At 23.7% G+C, this 18,491-nt stretch overlaps 2 protein-coding genes across 3 annotated transcripts in view; both read left to right on the plus strand.

Moving 5' to 3' along the window:
- The first annotated feature begins 5,650 nt into the window (after window positions 1–5,650).
- Window positions 5,651–6,496, plus strand: LOC145841392 (CAAX prenyl protease 2-like). The gene has a single exon (XM_082948754.1). The coding sequence runs from the start codon at window positions 5,651–5,653 to the stop codon at window positions 6,494–6,496; it is 846 nt and encodes a 281-aa protein (XP_082804880.1).
- Window positions 6,497–8,332: 1,836 nt separating this feature from the next.
- The window catches only part of LOC145840438 (uncharacterized), a 44,768-nt gene continuing 34,609 nt past the window's right edge, over window positions 8,333–18,491 (plus strand). Inside the window, exons 1-4 of one of the 2 annotated variants that reach the window (XM_082947700.1) lie at window positions 8,333–8,377; window positions 14,510–14,709; window positions 15,859–16,081; window positions 17,709–17,860. In XM_082947700.1, coding sequence (XP_082803826.1) covers window positions 8,374–8,377; window positions 14,510–14,709; window positions 15,859–16,081; window positions 17,709–17,860 — 579 coding nt within the window. In that variant the 5' untranslated portion in view covers window positions 8,333–8,373. Of the gene's footprint in view, window positions 8,378–9,058; window positions 9,146–14,509; window positions 14,710–15,858; window positions 16,082–17,708; window positions 17,861–18,491 lie in introns of those variants that run through there. The other variant, XM_082947701.1, reaches the window with a different exon arrangement.

The following is an 18,491-nucleotide window of genomic DNA, read 5'->3' on the forward strand; positions in this document are numbered from 1 at the left end:
TTGTAAGTTAATTAATTAAGTCTAGCATAAACTAAAAAAAAGTTCTATTACCGATAATTAAAACTCCAAATATACTTTATGTAGTTTACAATCCTTCCAGGATAAGTGGTAGAAAAAAATTTAAAATTTGTTCAGTTTTCAGTCTTTGCATTAAAAGTATAACTAACTCTTATTGTATTAAAAAACAGGTATTTCTAAATTTTGTAAAACAAAAACAAGAAACTAAATACATTTTGCACCTAAAGCATAACATTTAGGCGTTCGTCAGACTGTGATTATTATTAAACTAGAATCGAAATTTACTGTTGATGAAAACTTGATGATAGTATATAGAAAAAACCAATAGTTTATTAATCTGTTAGCCAATTTAAAATTACTGTACAATACAAAACTTAGTTATTTTGGGAAAATATTACAAATCATATAATTGAAAGAACTCAACCATAATTTGCTTTTCTTTGTATACAAATTATAGAGCAATTTAAACTAAGTTAAAGTATAACAACAAAATCTATATGAAAAAGTTTTGGTGTTATTTGGATGTTACAATCTAAAAAAGTTTGTAAGAACAATTTTATTTAATTTTTTTTTATTCAAGAAATAGATAAAAAGTTTAAAAATTATAGTAAGTATCATTTTTGTTAGTATAAAAATTCTTACAAAATAAACCTTTAAAATGAATGCTTTAACTAAAACTTCTTCAAAAAACTAAACGACATGAGATTTTTTTTTAATATAAGTTATAAGTAAACTAAGTTACAAATAAAATAGAATTTACAACGCAAAAATATTTTAACTGCAATAAAAAAAGCATTTTTGCATTTTCAAGAAACATTTTTTAGAAGAATTTACTAAATACAAAAATGCGTAGTACGCATACAATACCTACTATCATCGGGTAAAAAAACAGTCAATTCAACCTTTAATGACTAAAACTATACCGAACATTCTTAGAAGATAAAACTTTTAATAATGTTGTTCTACTTACTTTTTAGCTACCTGATAGTTTAAAAAGGAGTAGGTATAAGAATAAATAAGTTATAGTGTTTTAATAAAATAAAGTATAATAAACAATTTAGAAAAAATATACAGTTAAATTTAAACATAGAAAAAGAAAGTATTACGTAATTACTTTTAATTATTTTTTTCAATTCTTTAAGAAGAATAAACAAACAATGAAAAGAACCGCATGATTATTAAAAATGATCCATATGACATTTTGATCTAGTTTTCTCTTTAGGACTTACTATAGACGCATAGATACGATTAATGGTTGTATTAGATATTTATCAAGACTAAGTTTTGAGTGATAATGAGTACGAAGCCAGAACGCAGAATTTCACATGTATTATTGTTGATGGTCTCGTGGTTCTGTTTACTACTTAATGTGATGGCAAAAAATAGTATCACACTTTTGAACGAAGTCCGAAAATACTACTACATTAAATAGTTAAAAATTAATGAGAAATTACATGTTTGATTTTAAAAGTGTATTTTTCGCATAGTTGAAAATAATAAAGAATTTTGTTTATTTATCAAACGTTTTTATGCTTAACTTAAAATGTCAGGCTCGTGTAACTTAATGAATAAAAAGAGATTTGAAATTGCAATTACACTGTGTCATAAATATTCAGTTTTAAAAATATCTTATGCTTTAATAAAAAAATTTGATATATTTAAATCAATATTTTTTTTTTATTACTAATATTACTATTATTTTTAATTTTATGTTTTCTTTATAATCTTTTAAAAAGATAGCTGTTTCATAAGATTTTTTAAATTTTTAATAATTAAAGTTTTATAATAATTAAAAAGTTATAACTAATCAGAACTATTTTCTAAATTTTTAAGTTTTTACATAACTCATGTTCTTTTATTATTGCAAAATTTTCTTTGCCATTTAAAAATGTACAAGACTAAGAATATATAGGAAATGAAATAATCATTTTTAAATTACTATTATATTATTTGTGTTGCTAGTTTGTAAGTATTTTTATTCTGATTAAACCGATATTTTTGTTATTTAAGTTGTGAAAGATTTTATTAAAAGTTAATAAGTTTTTAAAACTTACAATTCATATCTTCTATATAATATTGTGTGTTTTATTTTACAAATTATTTATAAAAATATTAAAAAAAAACTTCCAAAACAAGTAAATTTTTTAATAGTTTTAAATCCTTGACCAAATTAAAAATTCTTATATAACTTGTGATACTAAAAACCTACTTTTATTTTTAAAACTTATTAGAAGAAGTTTTGAAATTGTTAAACAAAAACACTGTTAAAAAAAATTGGAATCTAATAAGTATTGATCAGCTATTATTTGTTTATTTTATTGAAATAATGAGTATTTTACAATACATTCACTTAAAATAAGAAATAATTGTTGAAATTTTTGTTAATTTAACAAGTTCTGTACATAACAGTTTCTTCATATTATATTTATAAATCATAGTTTATACACTTTTATATTACTTTATTATTTAACTAATTATTTTAAGTACGGGTTTATCTATTTAATTTAATATTTATAATTAAATATTATATGAATAGTGCTAGATCGTAAAAAGGAGTTGAGAATATTTTAAAGTTTAAGTTTCATATCTTAAAATGGATAGAATATTTTCATTAACTTGTTTATAATAATATTTTATAAACAAAACATCCTGCTTAATGTTTTAATTTTTTCTGTTTTATTAGCACTTGTAAATTAAAAAAATAAATATATTTTCTAGTTAAATTTTTTTAAGTATTTTTCGATTAAAAATATTTTTTGCGTAATGGTTTATGGGTTGCTTAAAATGCAATATTTTAGATATAACCCCTACGAAATGACTTTAATTTCTTTGTTTCTCACAAATATTGAAAAAGTATAAGATTATTATTTATTAATTTTATACAGAGTGGTCATGGTGGCGCAAAATTAGAAAAACATTTTATCCAACTAAAAAAAGAAACTAAGTAAAAAGCCAAGTTAATCCAAATCACAAAAAAAGGCTTTATGTAACATAAACAAGCAATCATTTTTAAGCAACAAAAGTTTTAATTTTAAATACTAGATTATAGTAATTGCTCGTTTTTTAGTTAGTAAGCTAAAAACTTACTAGTAAAGTTTTTTGCCATTTGTGACAAATCTCGGCTGATAAATTTAAATTATATTTACTTTATAAAAATAATTTTACATTTACTCAATTATTATTTTAAAACTGATAATAACTCTGCTCAACTAAATAGTAAAAACTTTAAAAGGTTTATATTTTTTGATTGCTACCACTTTTAATGTTAAAAGAAACTGTTAAAATGACGATTAGTTATATGATTAGTTTCGGAAATTCTTGCTTTCCATAGATAAAGCTTTTTTAAACTTTTTTTAAATGTTTGTTATAGCTTAACTTTTAACATAATTCATTTATAAAATTAAACGTGTTTTCAAACAAAAAATGTGATTTTGATTTCAACCTAACCCTTGGTCGGTCAACTTTTTTGATAGTTTTTATAATTTCTTTGTTTTGTTTATTTTTTTATTCTCGAGCAAAAGTGACCCTTCTTGCAAAAGTTTCTTTGAACAAAACTGACCCGCATTAGAATAATGAGACAAAAACTTTTTTTTAGTTATGTTTTATTATAAAAAACTTTAAAAAAATCGAATAATTGCAAAAGTACAGGAATAAAATAACTTTTTTACTCATATATATTTTGGCATTTTGCAATTTGACTAACTTATAAAAAATTAGTTTAAATTATAGACGAACTTTAAACTACAGTAATTAATCTACTTTAGTTTATACACTCTACAGAGTCTATCTAGTATCTACACATCACGGGAATCTTTTTTATAGTTAGCGGATCAGATTTACTGTAAACCTTTTTTTTGCGGGCTGGACTTTTGAAAAAAGTCTTTTTTAAGTTAAGAAGAAATGATTATTTAATAAGTACTTTTCACCAGATGCTGTGTAAAAAATCTAATTAAAAGCACATAAAAAAAAATTAATTGTGCTGAAAGCTAACATGTTTGAATTTTACAAGTTATTTTCTAGCTAAAAGTCCTTGCCAAGACGATAAAGGTATCCGTGGTGTGCAACTCGATAACTGAGAGTTTCTTCGTGCAAGATCGATTTTTTTGAGCATCTTTTTTGTCGTTAAATAAACTATAAACTACAATAAGGTTAATAGTTTTCTAGAGCCAGAGATTTCTGTTAACATTGCCCACCCCTACTCTAAGTTATGAAAATGGTTTTACTTACATAATAACTTGAAAAATTTTGTTAAACTTCATAATAAAAATAGAGCTAAAAGTTTAAGAACTAAACGTAAAAAAAAAAAATTGTTTTATTTTAGCTTATTATTTTTCTCAAAATAATTTAAAAACCTTGATCAGCAAACAAGTAAAGTAGTAACTGTATGAACAGAAATATTACAACAAAATACTTTAATATATTTATTATTATTTTTTTTCCTTAAGTTCTCCTGGTATGCCTACCGTTTTTTGTTAATAAAAATCGTAGTACTTTTTGAATATTGAGTTTTTGTCATAAAAATGAGTACTGTTTTGAAGCATTTTTTTCGTGCTCAGTTAAGCGATTAAAATTACAGAATACCTGACAAGACACCCATTTCAGCCCAACCTGGCTCAACCATTACTAATGTTTAGTGCAATCTGAAATGGTGATAAAAGATGATTCAAACAAGCACACATGGTCTATATATAAATGTTATGTGATAATTTAAATGTAATTATCATAAAAAATTAGTTTGCCCTTTTGTGTTAAAAATGCAATTTATTTTTAAAACTAAAAAATAGTTGTCAGTGAAACCCTAACCTTTTTAACATATAAAAAAGTTTAAAAATAGATAATTGATATCATTTTGTGCTACTACGTTTATCATAATTAATACAGTTTTTTTTAATGAATTTTTTTTAATAATTTGGAAGGTTTTAGTTTTATATATTTGTATCTGTACAGCTGATATTTTTTATGAATGATAAGCTCGTACCCCCTTGTTAGGGTTGCCACACACCCAAAATACTCAGGACACTAAGGATAACTCAGGATGCTTTGGATTTTTTTTAAAAATCTCAGGATGACTCAGTATAACTTGAGATAACTTGTAGATATTTTTATTTAGTTTTTTAAACTCAGGCTGACTCATTATAGTTTTAAGATTTCTGAAAATTTTAGGCTAGATTTTTTCTAGATTTTAGATAAATTTAGTTGATTTAGTTTTGATATTGTGTTATTTTATAAACAATTATTTAAAGAATTTAATTTCTATTGATTTTAATTTTTTATTGTTTTTTCAAGGATTTAAAACAACTCAGAATGACTTAGGACAGTTTAAGGTCATGTAGGACTAGGACAGTTTTTTTTGACTCAAAAAGTGGCAACCCTGTTCTGTAATTAAATTTTAACCATTTTTATTATTTAATACATCTCACCTTTTTCATCCTTAATTACTTGATAATTAAGAATATTATGCTCCAAGTTTTATTTAAAAAAAAACATTTTTTTTTTAAATATCTATAATTTCTATAATTATTATAAGACTATGAAATTAAATAGGAATTTTTATATAATACTCTTGAACTAATTGTCTACCTATGTACTATTTAAAGTGAAATGAATATTTGATATTGCAGAGTAATAAAATATGTTTGGAAAACTTATTACCTTTGAAGAAGTAGGAAAGCTACAGGGAGTCTCACTATCTTTTTTATTTTCATTACTTTTCGTTGGAAGTTTGTATGTATGGCCTGACAAGCACAACAGAGATCACCCAAAAACGATCAAAAATAGAACAATTAGAATAACTATTGCTTCCATTTTGTCATGCTGCTTGCTGTACTTCAGTGCTTCACCATCTTTAAATGACAAGTCTGGACAAACTTTATTTGAATACATTGGTATCAGGTCAACTAGTTTGCCACATGCTGTTTTATGTCCATCTATACTTCTATTTTTATTATTTTTGGGACCTATTTTTAACTTATTAGTTGATGGAGATTTCTCTACTTATTTGGTTGGACAAATAGATTTTAAAGATATTAAAGTTGTTAGAAATTTAATAATCGCTCCTTTTTTTGAAGAATTAGTTTTTCGTGGATGTATGATACCATTGTTATACCCTTCTTTTTCCAATTGGTCTATGTTGTTAGCACCATTATTTTTTGGAATAGCTCATATTCATCATGCTTATGCATTGTACGTTTCACAAACATGCAGAGTTAGCGACATTATCCTAATGACAATTTTCCAAACATTTTATACAACTATTTTTGGAGTACTTTCTTCATTTATATTTATTAGGACTAATCATTTGTTAGCTGTGTGTATATCTCACTCATTTTGTAACTTAATGGGTTTTCCAGACTTAGAAAGTGTGTTTTCTCATAAGTACAAGATTCCTATATGTTTTATGTATTGTCTAGGTTTATTTTTATTTTTGTATACTCTTTATCCATTAACAAACCCTTTAATTTTTAATAAATTTTCTTAAATTACAATAAATGTTCATATTAATAAAAAGAAATTGATAAGTTAACTTTTTGATGTATTGATTTTGTGAATGAATCATTATCAAATTGATTAGATAAAAAAATGAAGTTGTTATACTGTTATAACATGTGTTTTGTTTTTACTAATAAATTTTATGGTATCTTGTTATGTTAGTGGTTTATGGTGTTTTTTATATTAGTTGCAAACAGTGCTTTGTATTTTTTAGAAAGAACTAAGAAATATTTTACGTTTGCTCAATACTTTCTTATAAACTTTAAGTTTAACTATTTTGGACATACAACTATATACAAGTACAATACTTTTTATAGAGTCAGACAAAATATGGTTTATTAATCTAAATTAAGGGCTATAATACTACAAAACTTACTGCAAAGTTTTGTATTTAAATCTCTAGTGTAAAATAAGAACAAACATCATGTTGTTTTAAAGTGTTAATATTTATATAACTTTTAGTTTAAATTAATTTTGATATTTTTAAGTACTTTTATCCAGTAGATGTAATAAAAAACTAGGTAGTTTTTATATACAAACTGAAGGTCTATTTGTATATAACATAGAATAGCAAAACTAGTCACTTTTACATATATTAAATATTAATCAGGAAGTATTAATAAAACTATGTTTAGTAACTTTTTCACACTCCTGTGTTTTGTTATAAATAAAAAAAGTAATTGATATAGTTTAAAGGCAGTAATAATTAAAAAAAAGAATTACCAATAAACCCTTACTGACGAATACTAGTTTTATTTTATTATTAGGTGTTATTTAAAAATATGGTTTTAAAGTATTTGCTTTGTCTCTAAACTGTTGATAATATTTTTTTTGTAAAATACACTGTGTAAACCATATATTTTATTAGCTTTTGAAATCTATCAGCAAACAAAATTTAAAGGAAAAAAAAAATTATGCTGGTAATTAAATATTTTTAACAATTGTAAAAACAAAGTATTTATGTTTATAAGTTTGCTATTAACACATGCTAGTTTAAATGATTTAAATACTAAGTTTTTTATTTTTAATGTAAGTTTAACTCCTTTTTTAACATCTTATGATTGTTGTATTATATTGTTTTGTGTTAATCAACTTTTAAGTATTGGAACTTAGTCATCAACTGAGGTGTTCAACTTGTTTTATGTTTTTGCAACGTTTTAATAAGCTTAAACCTGAATTCTTATTATTTTGGCCAGTTTATATTAGCCATAGCTAGTTTTTCAATGAGTGGCAACGCTGTGTATTATCTAAGTTATGTTTATATAAAACTTAAGAAAGTGCAATATAATTTTGTACATCAGGCATGTGTTTATAAACATTGTATCCTTAAATTATAAAATCTTGATAGTAGACTGCTCTATATTATACATGCCCAAAGCACAGTATTTTTATTTAGTTTATTTAAGAATTTGATTGATTGATGGAAGTATTTTTCCATGTTTACTTGAAAATTCAGTAATTTAATACACTAAGTTTTTGTTTTGAACTAAAATGTTAAACTTTTTTTTGTTGTACTGGATGCTTTTGTAAACTGCGCATATTTTTACTTGTTTCAAATGTTTATACAAATATTTTTGATACTTTTGTTAGATGTGTATTTAAAGTTTTGCACCAATGTTACAATTTTATTCAAAACATTTAAAAAATAACAATTAAACTTTTTACAATTTAAAGTATCAAACTTTAAATACTTTTTATAAGTGTAAAGTTTTTATACAAAACTTTAGCTATATTACTTTTATTCCATGAGCTTCAATAGAACTAGAGTTATGTATATTTTTTACGTTTGTGTTTTTCTTTTCAATGATTTGTTTTTTACAGAAATGTTTTGTTAGAAAAATTTATGCTCATGAGAAACAGGACTTAATGGGTTAGTTTTAATTTGATAAATGCTTAGGTTTTTGATAATTAAATTTAATTGACATGTTAATAAGTTTCTGATGATGATTTACATCTGACAAATAGGTCCTTTTTATTTTCGAACAAGTGTTTACTAGTTTTACAAATAAAATTTCTGCTTAGCTATAAATTTTTAAATTGTTTTATCAATTTAGTTTTTTTATATTAAGCTATTTTAATTATTAAAACATAAGTATTAAATGATAAATTTTACATATATGTTTCAACATTTTAAATTAGAAATAATTTAGGCTTAAAGCTTTTATAGAAAAAAAAAGGATTAAAAAATAATAAAAATTGCAGGTTGGCTATATTGTCATAAATTTAATTAATTTTGTTAAAAACATTGCATATTTATATAAAATATAATAATTCCTTAAAAAATTCCTTAGTATAAAAGCGAAATTATGCTTTTAAAAAAAAGTTCAAATAAATTATTACTTAAAATATTGAAAGTAATTAATTTACCATAATATTATCAAAAATTATCAAAGCTTGATTATTTTACTTATCATATTGTTTTGGTAGGGGGATTCCAGATTAAAAAAATGTGTTCCAAGTAAAAAAAAACTACCCTAAAAATGTTAAATTGAAATGGATTTTTTTACTAAGTTTCTATGCTTAATCAATGATTATAAAGTAAAAAGCTGGAAGATAAGCTATCCAATTTAAATAACAAAAAAATTTTCTAGTCTTGAAACGAATCCAATAAAACTATTGATATTTATAATTTAAAAAGGTAAGTGTTACTTGAGTGGAAAAGTTATGTTTACTAAATAGTACGTGCAGAAAAAGTTATAAACTTCTAAAATATTATCACAACAGTTATTTAATTTAAGAATTTTATAAAATTTTCACGTTCAATCATAGCATTTAATAAAAATCTTTTATCAAATTTATTTTTTTGTAATATAAATGGCTGTTATTTAGAATTTAAGGCTTACTTTCGTAAAAAGATATTATAAAATTTTTAATTTGTAACAAACTTTAATTGACAAATTTAATAAAAGTTGATCTTTTTTAAATTATTGCTATGACAATATTTAAATTTAGCGTTGCCTAAAAACTAGTTAGAAAGAAAGCTTTATCAAAGTAAACAAATTTATTTTTAATGATTATGTTACCAAGCTTTTAGGTATAATATCATAACTAGTGATCTACCGGATTCAACCGCATTTGGTTCTTTTTTTAATTTAAAGTTAGGCCGGAACCTGATCCAAATCTCATTTTTAAATTAGGATCCAATTTTTTTATTTAAATTTAAGATCCAGCTAGATCCGGATCCTAAATGTTTTAAGTTTTATGTAGTTTCAGTAGGAAACAAACTTATTAAGGCCATAGGGGGGTCCACTTTGTTTTTTACAACTTGATCTTATTTTGTAGAATTTAATCTGAGCTATCAGACACTTTTAACCGCTTAAAAAAACTCAAAGTAACTTTTGAGATATAAGCGATCAAAGAAAGGGCATTCAATAGGTTCCTTATGGAAGGCGAAAACTAAAAATGCGAAAAAAGACTATTTCACTAAAAATCTATCTCCTCCTTCATTTTTTGAGTAATCTTTCTCAAATTTTTACAGAATGTGTATCATTAAACTTTCAAGAGATCTATTGTAGGATTTTTTTTCATTTTGAGTAAAAAAAAAATTATTGTCAAAAAACTACCCTTTTTTTTAGTTTTTTGTGGATAAAATTTTTATTTTTCAAAATTTCAAAAATTCCAACATTCAGATTCTTCAAAATATTAAAAGGAACATTTCCTGAAAATTTGAAGTCTCTAGGTCAAAAAATTAAGGAGGAGATAGGTTTTTAGTGCGTTTTAAAATTTCCGAGAAAATTGACCCCGAAAAATTTGCGGTCCATGCGTTTATATTAAAAAATTTTTACAAAAAATTAAATATCTCAAAAGTTAAATGATATTTTTGAATTCTATAAAAACTGGTTTGTAGTTTGTACTTAAAGCTTTCATATAAAAGCCTAAGTTAATTTTTGTAAAAAAAAATGTTGGACCCCCCCTATGGCCTTAATACTTGTTATAATAACATTAATTAGTAAAAATTGTTTAATACAAATATTTTGTTGAAAAAAACTCAAAATAAGTATTTTATTTGCACACTAGTATTTGCAAAAAGACTTTGTAAAAAAAATCTAATTATACAAAATCTCAGTTTAAATTTTTAATTTCAACTACTTAAACAACGAAACTTAAATTTTGTACCTTTTCTACTCAAAAAAAAAAAAAATTTAATGTTACAAAGCTTTAAAAAATAACAAACTATTTATTTTTTATGGTAAGCTTTACATTATACTATTTACATTATATTATTTACAAAATTTAGAAATATAAGATTAGCAATAACTTCATTTGTTTACATATATAAAAGTAAGTAATTTAGTAAATAACAACTCATATCAACGCCATTAAGCTACAAAGAAACCTATTCTTCTTTTTCAAATTATGATGAAGAAATATACTCTAATGGATGATCAAATTTAATACCAACTTACTTGTAATACAAAAAAAGCTAAAATGCATACTAGAACACGAATCAGTGTATACATTCTACAACAAATAACTTCTATGTTGTACAATAGATTGAGCTTGTAAAACATAAACTTATTATAATAAAAATGTATACCAGTATTTACACACAAGTTCTAGTAGAAATCATGTTACAAAATAGAAATTTATTTAAGTTATGACTTAAAACTGTTTTTACACACAGTACGGGGAAAACAGTTATAAACTAAAATACTTGAGCTATTTTTAGACTGAACATTAATTTTATGTTAAAAACTAACTAATTCTACTACTATTAGTTTTAATAGAAGTTTTAAAACTTGTAAAAGTATATTAAGGGCGTAGCATGAGGAGTAAGGGCATAGCAAGGAGTTAATCAAATTTTCACATTCTGGTTTATATCATGTTGAGTTTCAATTAAGCTTCAAGTTGCTTAAAAAAAAAAAATCTTAGTAATATTTGTGATTTAGGTGGTAAAAGTCGGATATTACAATATAATTCCAATGGGAGGCACAAAATAAAATGGGCCACTAAAAAGCTTAAAGTTTTTTTTTGACACATTTTTCTAAATATCGCAAGAAATATTTCTTAAAAATTTGAGGTATTTATCTCAAAAAACATAGTTGAGATAAATTTTTAGTGATATCTAGCTATTTGCCGTTTTAGATTTCTCCCCAAACAAACCTATTGTACTCTCTGACTTTGACTAGCTCTATTTTAAAATTTATTTTGAATTCTGAAAATCTGTAAAAAGCAACTTGTAGCTTAGTTAAAACTTGACAAATTAAGATCAAGTGGTGGAAAAAGTGATTTACCTTCCTATGCCCTTAACAATTTAAGCACATTTTTTAAGTTGTAATTATAAACTTTTTTTAATGAAGTGTAATAAAGATGTTATAAAGTTAAACTAGCTAGAATAAATCTAAATTATCAAACTGTTTTTTTTATTTTACCCATAAAAAGATTTTTTATTATAAAGAGTTTTTTAAAGATACATAAAAAAACATAATTTAACATTTTTGTCAAAGATACTTATTTTGTATTCATGTACTTTTATGTATTTTATTCTGTATTTTCGATTTTAAACTGAGTCTAAGTCATCTTTAAATTGATTGTTTATAAAGAAGTTATTTTTAAATTAAACTAGAAAATAAATATGATTTTTTATTATTTAACTTTAATAAGCAATACTTTTTTTTCAAGTTAAGTTTTTAATTAAATTTGTTTTAGTTTAAATAGTTTACTAAAAAGTAGGTTTTACTTAGTATATTAAAGTAAAGTTTTTGATTTATTTGGTTTTTATTTAAATTGATGGAATTTAAATTCAACTTAATTCAATATCTTTAATATACGATTCCATTAAAATTTCACTAAGTTAAAATATGCAAAATTTTCACCTGGTACAAGTCTCAACTAGTCCAGATGTAAAAGCTAATGCTAAATTAACAACTTATTTAAAAAAAGCATAATTGTGCAAAAGTGATGATCCTTGCTAAAGTGGCGATTAACTTGGGTAGTAATTTAGAAATTGGAAACTGATCTAGTGGGAATTTATTCAGCTTGTGGTCTAGTGTTAATTGACCGAATTGGAATTGATTTAGGCGAGTGGGAAAGCACCACAGTTTATTTACAATTAATTACATCATACTTGTAAACTAAAATGTATAATTTGGTAAATGGAACTTTTTATAATTGAAAAAAAAAGCCACGAGCATGATAAATATATATACATAACAGGTAGTATGTTGTCCTATCCTACTTAAACATTCAAGTAATTTTGTAATCACAACAGAAAAGTTTTGCTAAATGGTAAGGAATTGAACCACCATTTCTTTCTTTTATTTAGTAATTTCTGTTGATATACTTTTGCAACTTCATAAGTTCTAAATTTCATAATGTACATTGTACATAGGCTAAGTTGTTAATAGTTTTTGTGTGGTATAATTTTTTTCATTTAGTCATACTGTGGGCCTAAGCTATGCAAAACTAGAAATAGGCAATTATTAGTTTGTTGTTTTTCTTGATTTGGGTATCTTTTATAAAACTAAATTTTAATGTGACCCAAAATTTTATCACAAAATAAAAAGCATCCTTTTAAACAACTTTTATCAGACTTAAAGTTATATCTTTCTAATTTTTCTTGGTTTATGCTTTTTCTATAACAAAGGAGACTTATTTTAAAATGCAAAATTAGGTATAATAAACTAATATTTTAACCAGTAGTCTTCTGGACCCAAGTATCTAGACCATGCCTTTTTGGATCCCAATCTAACAAAATCCCAATTTGAAGTTATTGTCTCGAAAATTAAAAAAAATCTGGCTGGATCCTAATGTTATGGATCCAGTAGATCACTAGTAATGTTTTACAAACATATTTGAGGGAAGTTTTGAAATTTACATTAGATATTCTGTAGTTTATGGTGAAGAGCAAAGAAAAACAAAAGGTGTATTTTAGAGTAGTTTTAAAACTTACAAACTTTGAATATTATAGAAATGCATTGAAAATTACTCTAAATATTACTGAAAATTAGAAGTTACACTAGTTATGACAAGAAAATTAAAAACATTTATATAATAACAGTTGTTTGCGTCAACATTGTTTGCTAATTTTTGATATAAACATGTTGTAAATTGCAATTACAATTTTAGAAAGGTTAATTAACAATGTCAGTAGAGTTTTTTAATTCTAGAAAATATTTTTAACTTTATTTTACTTATTTTAGTACCCATTAAAAAAAATTTTAAAATGTTTTAGAATTATATAAAACTTGATTTAAACATGATTGAAGCAAAAAAAATCCTGTCAAAACTTTAATATAAAAGGATCATTTTTTATGGCTAAAATATCAAAAAAGTAATAACTTTTAATAAAACTAAGATCTAGAATTTAATAGAAGCAGCAAAACAACATATTATTTACAGAAAATATGTAGTAGAATAAAAATATCTGCAAACTACATTTCACTCCTATTGAAAGAGTTATTATTGATTAAGATAAAATAAAGAAACTAAGTACATACTTTTTTTTGGTCAATATACAGGGTTGCCAAAAACCTGGAAACCTTGAAAAACCTGGAATTTGACAATTTAGCTAAAAAAGCTTGGAAGAACCTGGAATTTGAGAAATTATGAAAAAAATCTGAAATTTTGAACAATACTTACTAAAAAACCTGAAAAAACCTGGAATTTTTAACAACTTTTACATATTAAATAGTAAAATTTTGATTGTATAGATAAAAAAACACATTTAAAGAAGCTTTATAATATCTTTTCAATGTTGTTATGCTATTTAACACAAATTTTCACCTTAAACTGAATTTTGAAATAAAAATAAATCCTAAAACATGTAATTTTAAAAACCTGGAGAAAATTTTTCAAAAACTTTTGGCAGTCTTGTCAATAAAACAAACTTAACTAAAAGTTTTATTATTAACAATGTGCGTAAAACGGCACAAACTATTTTTGATTTTTAGTTAAGAATAAGGCAAACATCGATTTAAAAGATTTCGAATACATATAAGCTTTTACCGTTTTTGTCTAGTTGAAGTTTTATGAAACTTTTATCTTTACCTTCTGTTAACAGATTGCAACTCTGAATACAACGAAAAATTAGCTAGTCTTTGTGGAGGTATTGCTGCAGTGGTTGTTGGGTTTGCTCTTGGAGTTGCTTCATCAAGAGTTTCTTATATTAAACAGCTTATTAACATAAAAATATTGAAAAAACGAGTAGGAAATAAAGAGCTTGTCGCCATTGAAAATAATGGTGATACTGAACAAAGCAAGGCTAGTTTTAATTTAAGTCATTGTAGTTTAAAAATCAGTATTATAAATAGATAAGTTTTTTAAATAAACTGCTATCCTGAGTCTTTTATAAAATACTACAATTTGATTTATTAAATAAACACCTAAAATTGAGAACAGTCTGCCAATAATTAGATTTGAGACAATAGTTCAATTTGTTATAGCATTTAATCGAATGTTTTTTAACAAAAGTTAATTTGTTTTTGAAAACTTAGTTTAATAAAAAAATTTAAGCAGTTTGCTAAATAAAATGCTCTTAAAAAGTTTATAAGTATTTGTATCAATTGTAATCGATCACTTTTATGAGCTTTTTCTGTGTAGTTCAACGAGCAAAGCAGCAGTAAATAGTAAATTAAAAGTATTAATAAAACAACACAAATTTCATGAAAGAAGGCTTTTTTGTTTTTGAAAATTACCTAGTAAGTTAAGTGTTTAAGGGAACCTGAAAGTTAATGAAGGTTAATTGAGGGCTGAATGTATTAGTACAATTTTGTGAACTAAAACATTATTTTCCTAATATTTTATCTATTTTACCCATTTTTAAATTTAACTCCTTACTGAAAACTACATTATGTAAATATAATAAACAATAGTGCTTTTAATCTATTAAAACTTAAGATATACAAAAGTCAAGTTTTTACCAATAATCAGAACATTAATATTACAGCTAACAAATATAAGTTCCTTGGTCTGCACTCTTTCCTTTTTAATTTTATAATTTATGCTAACCCTAGGCAGCTATCAAACAGAAAAAAAGTAACGTTTTTATAAAGACATAAATAGTTATTATACTAGTTGTTAGTGATTAGTTATGTATTTATAACATTATATAGCTAGCTTTTTGATGTCTACCAAGTTTGCTGTGTTTTATCTTGTTGGAACTGTATTACACATTACTAGTTGAAAGTTTAAGTACAATGCTGTTGTATGGATTTTTTTCTAAAAATATACATAACATGTTGCTTTATCTGCTTTCTGTTTGCACCTTTATGTTGTAAGTTTCCAGTAGATCAAATAAAAATTTTAAACAAGTTTGTGCAGCGCAGTCTATATTTAATAGTTTTTTTTTTTTTAATGTTGAAATAAAAATCAAGCTATTATAACTTTAAGAAGTGAATTTAAACCAAACAGGTTGTGCACTCTCATATATCAACACCCAATCATTTCAAAGAAATGCATTGGAAAAACGTATTTAAAGCAGTAATTTTGAAAGAAAAGCAACGAATAAAAGAAGATTCAAAAAAGCAGAAACTTTACAAAATGAAAAATACCTACAACAATAAAAAACCTGATTTATTTGATCCAAATGATAAGAGTGGAATAAACATACCTCGATTTCCAATAAAGCCATCAAGTAAATCTTTTTAAAATATAGTTTTGTAGTGAAGTTATGATGTTTGCTTTATTAATAGTCTATAATATTTTAAGCATATGATATAAGGAAATTAAAAAAATTAAAAGTGTTAAATGTTGAAAAGTTTTTAAATTACTTAATGCTTAAAAAATTTTCAAAATTTGAATATATATTTTAATTGTTTTATTAAACGAAAAAAGCATTATCAAACGATGCTTCAACTGTTGCGTTTTTAAAAAAAGTTTGATTTTTAAAATAATTAAGAAAAATTAATATAAAACAAGATGAAATAGAACACTATTGATAACGTATAACTTTTGATATTTATGTATTTACAAAATTTATATTAGTTCTTAAACAATAATTACAAGTTTTGACTGCATGTTGAATTTACTAAACAAAAAACTTCTTAACAAAATTTCAGATAAATTCAATTAGTTTTTTTTTATTTACTTTTTTTAAGTAGATATATTTTACGATTATATACCTTCTTTTACATTTGAGCAACAAATCTCAATTTTTTTAGAGTAGTTTTTTAATTTGTTATAATTTAATTAGAATGAAATGCTTAAGTTTGTAAAAGGCGAAAACAATAATTTAAAGCTTTTACTCCAAAACAAAGAAAATGTCTACAATTTACATTATGATTTAAGTAATTAAATAACCATAAAAATCTAAATGGTTGCATGAAAACTGTTCAAAAAAGTAAACTTAGCTGAAGATTTTTTTGTTTGTTTTTTACTTTATTTATTAAGATGCCTGCTAAGATCTCAGTCTTTTAATATTTTAGTTTTACACAAAATAGTTTTTAGCTTAAACATTTTTACCATTTAATAGATAAAATAAAAATCTAAATATATCCTATGATTAAGAACTTGTCTGTAAGTTGAAGTAAATACTGTTTTAACCGTAAATATTTTCAAACTTTTAAAAGTTATCATTTTTTGTAGCAACTGAAAACTTTTACAGAAGCTAAATAAATGTTATTTAATTGATGTTGCTGTGAACAATTATATCAATAAAAAAATTATATATATTGAATGGAAATAGTACATAAAATAAGCTTAAAAACAAATTTTAGCGTCATATAATATAAAACATCAGTGATTGTTACCAAATTAAATAGCTTTTGTAAAATAATAATCTGTTAAAAATGTTCATCAAAAATTATTTTACGAAAAGCTTTCATATGTGTTAAATAAACAAACATAAGATTCATAATTAACAATAAATATTCGCTACAAGTAAAACTGTCTAAGCTTATCAACATAAAGCATTAAAGCATTTTCATAGAAAATACAGAAAATAACTTTACAAAAGATGATTAACACAGGTTGTAATGTAATATAAAACATGTAATTTAGCACTATAAAGTCTTTAGAAATTATTAAAGCCACCTTTTATCTTAACTTAAAAATAAAATTATAAAAATACAATAAACTTGTACTTAAATTTCATGGGATAAAGTTAAATTAAAAAAATTTAAAAAACTCGAAACAAATTAAAAAGATAATCATTGACTACTCTGATTAACACTTGGTTAAGATATTAAGATTTAATTTAATTAAAGATTTTTTTATTCTTAAGTATATAGTAATTACTTTAATAGAGTTAATCTTACATAAAGGATTTAAAGAAGAAAAAAAGCGAGGGTTGGGTTGGATGTTGCACGGAGGAGATGTTTTGCAAGCTCATAAAAAGCTTCTCAACAACACTATAATACGAGTCATGTGCGTCGTTGACCAAACCCAACAGTTCAGATACACCCTGGCTCATCAAGTAGTTCAATCAACTTATTTGTAAGACTAAACACTACGATAAGAATTTTTGAAAAGATTGTCATAATAGTTTCTGAATATTATTTTGCAAGTTTCTGTAAAGTTAACGTTATAACCTGAAACTTTCGCTGTATAACAGTAATGTATACCACAAGTATTTAATTTTAAGTTAAGACATTAAAAAAAAAATCAGCCATTATAAATTCAAGGAGACTTGTATAATTTTAGCAACAATTCAACTTAAATACAATTAGTATACAACTATTCGGCTATGAAGTCTACTGTAAAATAAAAGTCTACTACTTAGTTTTGATCTTGAGTCTACAGTATAAGTTCAAAAAACAAGTTTATAATTCTTAAAATTTGCTTAATTAAAAAAAATATTAACTTGAAGTATGTAATTTTGGAAAATTTTAGCTCATACTATTTGTGTTGTTAAAAATTCCAGTAGATCATTTAATAATTTTTACAAATGAACATGCAGTTGCTGTTTAAATTACAAAGTTTATAATAGAACCTTTTTCTTCTGTCTCACTTGACTTGGTAATATTATATTTTAAAATATGTGCATAAACGTTGTACTTTAAAGTGATATAATATAAAGCAAATATAACTTCAGAATTCTTTAAAAA

This window comes from Thalia democratica, chromosome 7 (genome assembly GCF_965202585.1).
Source record: "Thalia democratica chromosome 7, ktThaDemo2.hap1.1, whole genome shotgun sequence".
Taxonomy (NCBI): Eukaryota; Metazoa; Chordata; class Thaliacea; order Salpida; family Salpidae; genus Thalia; species Thalia democratica.